This window comes from Triticum aestivum, chromosome 7A (assembly GCF_018294505.1).
Source record: "Triticum aestivum cultivar Chinese Spring chromosome 7A, IWGSC CS RefSeq v2.1, whole genome shotgun sequence".
NCBI classification, from domain to species: domain Eukaryota; kingdom Viridiplantae; phylum Streptophyta; class Magnoliopsida; order Poales; family Poaceae; genus Triticum; species Triticum aestivum.
The window spans coordinates 93,717,034-93,726,150 of NC_057812.1; the positions used below are offsets into that span (position 1 = coordinate 93,717,034).

At 50.2% G+C, this 9,117-nt stretch overlaps 1 protein-coding gene across 1 annotated transcript; it reads right to left on the reverse strand.

Moving 5' to 3' along the window:
• Positions 1 to 3,299: 3,299 nt before the first annotated feature.
• On the reverse strand, positions 3,300 to 5,615 carry LOC123150859 (uncharacterized). The gene is made up of 3 exons (XM_044570674.1): positions 4,247 to 5,615; positions 3,780 to 4,174; positions 3,300 to 3,685 (listed from the first exon to the last, which is right to left on the reverse strand). Exons 2-3 carry the CDS (start codon positions 4,149 to 4,151, stop codon positions 3,569 to 3,571), a joined length of 489 nt encoding a protein of 162 aa, XP_044426609.1. The 5' UTR covers positions 4,152 to 4,174; positions 4,247 to 5,615; the 3' UTR covers positions 3,300 to 3,568.
• Positions 5,616 to 9,117: the final 3,502 nt, after the last annotated feature.

The window sequence follows — 9,117 nt, forward strand, 5'->3', positions numbered from 1 at the left end:
TGTGTTGTCTATTTCTCCCGATGCTCTCTACTATTTATAGAGATCAGGAAGGAAGCAGTCCAACGAGCAACGTTTCAATGAAACGTCTTGCCGAGCGAAGCGCGGTGCACTCGTTGGAACCAGGAGAATCGGGAGGAACAGCAGGATAATGCTCACGTTCTAGCAGAGGACTCGGGAAGGAGTTGCAGCTTGCCGAACGGCCAGCAACGTGTGTGCATGAAGTTTCAGTTTGTTACGTGACAGGATATGCCCAAAGCATCAGACTTGGAATTCTCTGAACCGATGCATTATTTCCAACAGCACGCCCCTGCAGCGTGGCTGGACTTGAGCAATTGCCCGAGGATCATGCGCCATGGCCAGTCTTTTGGCCTGCCGCGGGGTGAAGAGGAGCAGAGGCACGTAGTTCCCATTCCTTTTATCCATGCATGTAGACGTAGGAGAAGACGGAGAGAAGAGCAGCGGCGTTTTTTGGCTGCACACTTTCATCTTTCCTCTCCTCTGGCCGGCGAAGCATTCCTTTTCTTTTGCGCATATGGCTCGTCTGTCTTCCTTCCCACAGACAAGTCGATCAGCAGCAACTTGTTTTCGATAGTCCCTAGGGTAGAGGATAGACCGGTGGCACCTCGGACACGACCTTGCACGCACATCACGTACCACTATCACTGTTGGGCGCACAATCGACGGGCATGGGCAGACGCCTACATCCACATGCATACAAGCGCGTGCACATACGCAGTTGCTTGAATCAACCAGCAGACATGGACACATGGCTACGAGCACGAGATTGGCTACAGCCTACGGCCAGAGGTCTTGATAAGTCAGGTGCAAAAAAGGTCAAAGCCAGTAAATGTGACGCATGCCGCTGCAGCAGGGCTGGACCAAGGCGAGTGGGCAGCCTTCGAGACGAAGATATTGCTAGCAATAGCATTGCCGTCCTTGGACCCGCGGTCGTCGGCTGGACACTTCCGAGACTGAGCATCATGTGCCATTGGCCAGGCTTTCGTCCGTCCATGACGTTTGGACGGCGGGGCCATTATTCAGGCTCCGGAACTGCTCCCCACCTCACCATTGTCTCTGCTCTCAGAAGTTCATGTCTCGTGTGTCTCCGCTTCCTCACCGACCCCCTCTATTCCTTCAACGCTCAGCACTGCCAACCAACACGCTGCATGGATCGAAGGGGAATTTCTGGTGAGCTCCTATATTTTAAATCGATTTAAATGCTCCAAAAATATCTTATTGTTTCTTGATTTTCATAAAAGATGTGTCTTTCATCCTAACACTTGTATCCAAATTTGAATTACATGTCAAGAAAAACAAGAGCCAAATCCAAATGTTAGTAGTGTCGTTTTTTAGAACGGAGACGCGAGAAGCATCCGACTTTAAATTAATAAAGTCCATCAACAGACATCATTCAAGTTTGAGACACACTTAACAAAGCGCACACACGGCCGAGCCCCAAGTCATAATACATGCAACCAGCAAAAGCCTGAAATAAAAGTTTGATAGTCTAAACAGCCATCGAGAAGGAGTCCAGCTCCCGCAAAACAACCATGGGGATCAATGTCGAGCAGCAATCTGAATGGCCAGGATCTTCTCCATGGCTTCTTCCATCCGCTCAGTGTCCCGCCGTTTCCCCAACGGCATCTAGGTCTGGAGGAACAAATGGGATTTGAAAATAATGTCAGCAGGATGGGAAGGCAACTTGTGTTCAATAGTAATCTTCTTACGCATGGTTCACAGAGACCACAACGGCGCCCCTACGCAACGCCAAAGGATCCTTGCGAAACCACCCTCGTGGACGACGCCCAATCATTCTACCATGTGAGCATCTCCGAGAGACTGAGCCGGCTCATCATTTAAGATTAACAAGTCGTCACGAACGTCTTTACGATCGACGCGAATGTCTCCTAGTAAATGTACATCGTCGAAAGATCAAAAATGAATCCAAAAAAAATACAAAATCAGTGTCAAGTCTAAGAACTCAACTATAATAGACTAAGGAGTAAGGACAGCCTCCTAACCATCTAACTACATGTTGGTTCACAATATTTAATTTTTTTGACAGTGCAAGCACATGGAATTCTCCTTTTCTTTCTCCATGTGTGAAATGAATTTTGATCTGAAGCTTGTAGGGGTCGCAGACGGATGTCTTACGGCATCCATGAAATGTTTCAAAATTTCTGAAATATTTAATTTGATTTTTTAATTCGGGAGGATGGTGATAAATGAGAGCATTGGATACTCTCACCCTCTCATGGATCAGGACCAACACATAATTTACATGTACGCCCGCACACAAGTCACATGAAGCACCCAACACAAATAGTACTTCCTCAATTCCAAATTACTCGTCGCAGAAATGGATGTATCTAGAACTAAAATACATCTAGATACATCCATACCTGCGACAAGTAATTCGAAACGGAGGGAGTACAATGGAGGAAATACAATGGATGATGTTGTGTGTGTGTGAGTGTGTGTGTGTGTGGGGGGGGGGGGGGGGGGCAAGCACACTTCGCTTTCGTAGACGATACTCAAGGAGTATTCAAAAACTTTATGCATGTGTCATCCTTTTTAGAAAGGGAAAACAAACATCCTTCGTCCAAGGAATACATATGTTACTTTGTCCCTTACTCCCTCATTTGAGTAAAGCATTTTGGGAAAATGTCCACGGTTAAAAAATAAGATTGTCAATTGATGCATAGACTGACGCTTTAAAATGAGAGTGGTAAGCTAAATGTTGAATTCTTTGTCAATTGATGCATAGACTGACGCTTTAAAATGAGAGTGGTAAGCTAAATGTTGAATTCTGTGACTCTTTTCTCCTCTGAAAATCCAAGTGGAGTCCAAGTAGTGGCAAACTGGAACGAAAGTGTCATTCCGCTAGCAAGCTCAAATGCTCCCTCCTGAATAGTAAAATCAAACCAAATAATAATTATATTAAAAATTCTATGTTTTCTGTCCAAAACATTGACGAATTTTCTACATACATGCAAATTTCCGTGAAGAATTTTTTGGTTGTGCTCTGGAAAACAACCATTTCTTCAAAATGCTTGAAAAAAAGTGTTTTTGGAGCATTGACTTTTTTCCAGAGGATTTAGGAATGTCTATGTAGACAGTTCATGAATGTTTGTTGACAAAACATATCAGGTGTGCTATATTTGTCACTATTTTTACTGTTTATAAGGTAGCATTTGAATTCGCAAGTAGAAGCTCCATGTCCCAAACTTGAATCCTTCTTTTCTTTTCCCTTCATTGTTAGTGTCAATTCAAAAGACGAATTGAGACGGCGGAATTATCATAAGCTTTCTTAAACTGCCAGAGATGACAATTGGTAGGTTTTCTTAGTTTATGGAAAGATATTGAGAAATTTGAATGGTGATACCGCTTAAGCACTCCAGAGGTCACTGAATCTTAGATAACGAGTCTCGTATAGCAAGGAAACGGATCACTCGATCACAGAGTGGCGAAGCAAGGAAAAGATCCGCGGTGCGCCCCATGTCCTCCGTGTCGCTCTCCTGCTACCCTTCCACCGCTCGAAACTCTTCTGGCGCTCAGTGCTCCTGGACTACCTCTGCCGCACCTTCAGCTGCTTCTGCAGCGCGGCGATCTCCGCGTCCCGCGCCAACAGCTTCTCTTCCAGCTCCAGAGCGTAGTCCAATGAGAACGACATGTAATTCGCCGCCTGCGCGCAAATAATGTTAACGGCCGGACTCCAGACATGATCCTGATTCCTGCGAGTGAAGAGCTTGAACTTGACACAGCGTTCTCTGGCATACCTGGAGAATCGCTACGTAGCTCGACGCGACGACATCTGATGGCTCGTTGGCCGCAAACACACGCTGCTGCGGTGGGGCGACGGCATCCTGCAACAGCTCCCGTGCAGCCTCCCAATGTGCTCCGTGTCTGTCGGCGAAGTCTTGTGGCTGCCGCGAGACTCCCGGCAGTGGCGAGCACACGCTGGTGGGCACCGAGTAGCCACGGGCGGCAGGTGGAGCGTCAGAAGAAGGCGGACGACCCTCCTCGTCGTTGGCCTCGTCCAGGCTCCCTTTCTTCCCGCACAACGGCAACGACCCTGGCTCGGTTTTCACCTTCTTTGCCGATGCCGACGCTTGCCGGGCCATCTTCTCCGCCAGCATGGTTTTCATCATGTCGTAGACGGCGGAATCTATCCCTAAATAACAAGAGTAAGAGTAAGATCAGCCGCTGCACGCAACTTGGGGATGAGGGGGATTTCAGCGTTTACCTTGAGAGCTGGCACTTGTACGAGCAGTTACAACGGCAGCGGCAAGGTTGCTGCAGTTACAACGGCAGCGGCAAGGTTGCTGTCGCACAAACACGTCCTGATATCAACGGCGGCGCCACCGTTAGCACCTAACAGCTTCGCCACGGATTTCTGCTCCTCGTTTGTAAGCACCGGGTCCTCGAAGGAGCACTTGGACGGCTCGGCCCACTCCACGGGACAGGGCCACGGGGTCGGCGAGGAGAGGAAGAAGAACCCGCGCTTCCAGCCGCAGATGGAATCCGGCAACCCCGTGAAGCGCAAGCCGGAGTTGTCCTTGAACCTGGGTTGGAAGTAGTACCATCTTTTCTTGCGTCTGTGTTGGCGCAGCCCTAGCTAGCCCTCTCTCACAGCTGGACAGAGGTAGAAGAAAGAAGAACGAGTAGGACACAGCAGGATTTTGCCCGGCGCACGAACGCCGCCGGCCGCACGAACGGCCACTTAGTTTTATTTCCTGAGCACAAACTCAACTACTAAACACCATCTGCCGATACACAGAGGCTAGCGAGCCTTTATACGTGCGCTCGTACGCACGCCACGCCGCTCTATACGGCGCTCCCAGTCGCCCACATCCCACGTCCCACGCCATACATGGCCTGCGCTCCCGTCGCGCCCGTACGCGGACGACGCGGCCACCAACAGCCCTGGACGCGTTCTCCTCCGGCTCCATCGGCAACAAGCTCACACACGCGCACGTACACGTGCTGCTACACACACTCACGCAGCTACGGCCCTGACTATGCCCGGCTCGTCTGGCACCCGCACGTACGCGCGCCCGACACGCCTTGGCCGAGCCACAGTTTATTCGTCTAACAGCCTGTGGTTGAGGACGGACAGCACGAAGAAACGCCGGAACACCGCGAGCGACGGCGGCACGCCGGCGGAGCGGCAGAGCACGAGGAAGCCCGCCATGATGCGCCACGTGTTGGGCGCGAGCTGCGTCCGCGCGATGCCGAAGTGGGCGAGCGCCTCGCAGAAGAAGGGGTGCAGCGGGACGCGCATCCCGGCCTCCAGCGCGTGCGCGTACACGCAGACGCACCCCGGCGGCGGGGGCGAGCACGCGCGCAGATCGCCGGCGGGGCGCGCGGTGTAGTGGTCCCTCGGGATGCCGTATTTCTTGCACACGGCGTCGACGTCGTCCGGCGAGCGCATGGACGAGACGAAGCCCTCGGCGTCGGGGCGCTTAGGTAGGACGGCGGTAGCGGCGTCATCGTCGAGGTCAGAGGTGGCGACCTGGTAGTCCGGGTCGGAGGAAGGGGAGGAAGAACTCATGGGCGCGAGGGTGTTGGTCTCTGTCTTTCATTGCCTGCTGTTGGAGTACAGCAGAGATATGAGCAGGCTGGTGGACTACTTTGAAGGGTCGGTGTAAAGTCGATTTAAAGGCTGATATTGTGATTACTGGACGATATTCACTGCATCACAAACAAAAATTGCTCGATATTACTGTGCGTACGATAATTCGGTGTATTTTTTTCTGCATATGGCACTTTGATTATCATGCATGGTGCTACGGCGCATATGGCATCTCTGGAATGAACTCTCTCATGGAAAATCTGTAGTGTCAAGTTCTTTTCTGAGCAGCTACTATAGCACGTTCTGCCAAATCTCATCAAGCGTAGAAGAGATTATCAAAGGGAAATCCCATATGGTTTTGGAGCAGCAGCGAAACATTTCTGTCCTTATGCCATTGCGTTTGCAACTGGGAATCGGCCTCCCATGTCAAAAATTCCGCCGGTGATGCCTTAGGAGGCGCTATTTTTGCTCGAAAAACGCTTTTGCGGAGCCGAACAGCTGAAGATGCTCTTGGGACACGCTCGGGTCGATCACGATGTCGTGTCATGATAAAGTCATGCGCTCTTTAACTTTTGTACACTCGGCAAAGTATTCCTTTTCTTTTGTTTCGCACATGACTCGTCGGTCTCTCTTCCCACAGACAGCTCGCACGGGCAGCTTGATCAGCAACAAATCTTTTTCCCTTCAACTTGTTCTCTTTTTTTTTCGAAACGGAGGCAAAAGATTTGCCTCATCCATTAATTAAGAAGAAGTTTAGAGTTGCTTTTACAACAGAAAAGCAAGATAAGATACATAGATTCTACTCTCGCGGCATGATGTTTCCCAAGTGTTTCGCGCCGGCGGCGATCCAAAGCCTAGCCTCATTCTTGATGCTACCAAAGATGATGGATGGTAGCGTCGGTTTTTGTTGGAACACCCTAGCATTTCGCTCACACCAAATAGTCCAGCAAGACAACATGGTGAGGGTTGCCATTGCCTTCCGATTTGCCACGTTTTTCTCGGACATGTTGATCCACCAATCCTTGATGGAGCGCTCTTCATTCCAGCGAGAAGTGTCCATGCCGTCTAGCCCAAGCCAGTCCTTGATCATGCCCCAAAGTCTCCTAGTGAAACGACACTTGAAGAAGAGGTGATCCACCGTTTCATTAGTCTGCTTGCAAAGAGGACATAAACCACAATTTGGCCAAGCTCGCTTCTGGAGCCTATCCGCCGTCCAAAGTCGGTTTTGAGTTGCAAGCCATGCAAAAAATTTGACTTTTGGGGGCGCCCAGACCTTTCAGATCGTCTGCCCCGTGGGTGATCGCGTGGCGCCAAGGAATTGAGCCTTATATGCCGAGGTCACGGAGTGGTGACCACTTGTCGTATGCTTCCATATAATGTCATCTTCGATTCCGTCCACAAGGTGAATATACCGAGAGCGAGCCCAAAGAGTCACAATTTGTGTAATGTGCTCCATTGTCCAGTCCATGGGTAACCTAATTTTTTCAAGCCAAGCATCGCCATGCATGGCCTCTCGGACCTTCCACTTTTTTCTCGAGGAGATATCCAAAATGAGCGGTGCCAAGTCCAAGGGCGCCACCCCATTGATCCAAGGTGAATCCCAGAAAGGTGCACGGGCCCCATTGCCAATGATGATGTGTGAAGACGCGTAGAAGAGAGCCCGGTCCATCTTGTCGCAAGGGTTGTCAAGGCCAACCCACATCTTAGTTGGGTCCTTCCATTCGAACCATAGCCATCTAAGTCGTAGCGCCCGCGCAAACTTGGTGAGGTCGATGACACCAAGGCCCCCAAGGTCGGTTGGGCGGCAAACATTGCGCCAATTCACTTTACACTTGGCCCCGGTGGCCTTGTCCGTGCCCGCCCAAAGGAAAGCCCTCTGGATCTTGTTATAGTTATGAAGTGTGCTGGCAGGAGGGTTGAGGGAGATGATGTGGTAGGTTAGCTGCGAAGTGAGGACTGACTTGACAAGAGCACATCGCCCCATGGTCGTAATGTTCAGCCCATCCCACGGCACAAGCCGTGTCGCCGCCTTATCTTCAAGGAATTGGAAGTCTCCTTTCCGAAGCTGCCAAACCGAAAGTGGTAGACCCAAATATTTGATGGGGAAGGCAACCTTTCCGAAGCAGGCTAGCAAGAATCGCATCTAGATCAATAGCCACACAACGAATTGGGACAACCGAGCTCTTCTGAAAGTTGGTGCATAGGCCCGACACGTTGCCAAAGCAGGTGAGCACCTTTGAGAGATTCTCAATATCTTCCTTGATAGGGGCCATGAAAACCGCCGCATCATCGGCGTAGAGGGAAGTGCGGAATATTGCCCTCCGTCCTCGAATCTTATGGAAGAGACCATGGGTGGTTGCAAGGTTGAGAATTTTCTGCAGCGGGTCAATCGCGATGACAAATAGTAACGGTGAGATAGGGTCCCCTGTCGAAGGCCGCATGCATGCAGGATCGGAGGACCGACCACTCCGTTGAGCAATATCCTTGAGGAGGACGTATGAAGCAAGGCGGTGATCCAGTTACGAAACTTGGGTGGGCACCCTCTTCAACTTGTTCTCGATAGTCCCTAGGGTAGAGCGGTGGCACCTCGGACACGACCTTGCACACGCATCAAGTATCACCGTTGGCCCTGGTGTCTGCACCGTCTAGATGCATACAAGCGCTGCTTGAATCAACCAGCCTACCAGCACGAGCTGGGCTACAGGCTACGGCCAGAGGTCTTGATCGGTCAGGTGCAAAAAATAGGAAAAGCCAGTAAATGCGACGCATGCCGCTGCAGCCAGCCTTCGAGGCGAAGCTATCGCAAGCATTGCCGTCCTTTGGCCCGTGCCAGGCCTACGACACTCCCAGAGCGAGAGCCGAGAATGCACGGAGGATCATGTGCCATTGCCCAGGCTTTCGTCCGGGCATGACGTTTGGATGGCGGGGCAGCGTTCTAAAAAATTCATGTCTCGTGTGTCTTCGGTTCGTCACCGAGCCCCTCCGCCTTCAACGCTCCCACCCACGTCTCATGAGAAGCACTGTCACTCTATGGCCCTGTTTGGATACTTTAACATAGTTAGAATTAGAGTTATTTTCTAACCCACTCTAATCCAAATAAGCACCTCTCCACTGGGATAGTTGGGTTAGATGGAACTAACCCACTCTAATCCTTCATGTTTGGATATTTTTAGGTTATTTAAGCCTCCAACTAACCCAAATTAGCTCTAACCTCATGATCCAAACAGGGCCTATATTAGTGAACCAACACGCTGCATGGATCAAAGGGGAGTATCTGGTGCGCTCGTTCATAACATGCTCCCAAGCTGAGCTCGTATATTTTAAAAAATATCGATTTAAATGTTTCAAAAACGTTTTATTTTTGTGGATTTTCGGAAAAGATGTGTCTACGACACTAAAAATCGTATCTGAATTTGAATTACACGTCAAGAGAAAGGAGAGACAAATCCAGATGTTAGTAGTGTCGTTTTTTTGCTTTTCTATTTTTGTGACACCATTAGTGCTCGATTTATTTTTGAACATAGTACAAGATGCGGACGCTC

Bases quoted from the DNA above. Each gene is read 5' to 3' on its own strand.
- LOC123150859 (XM_044570674.1), bottom strand. From the start codon at position 4,151: ATGATGAAAACCATGCTGGCGGAGAAGATGGCCCGGCAAGCGTCGGCA. The intron at 3,686-3,779 runs GTATGCCAGAGA...ATTTGCGCGCAG, and splicing joins GCTACGTAGCGATTCTCCAG to GCGGCGAATTACATGTCGTT.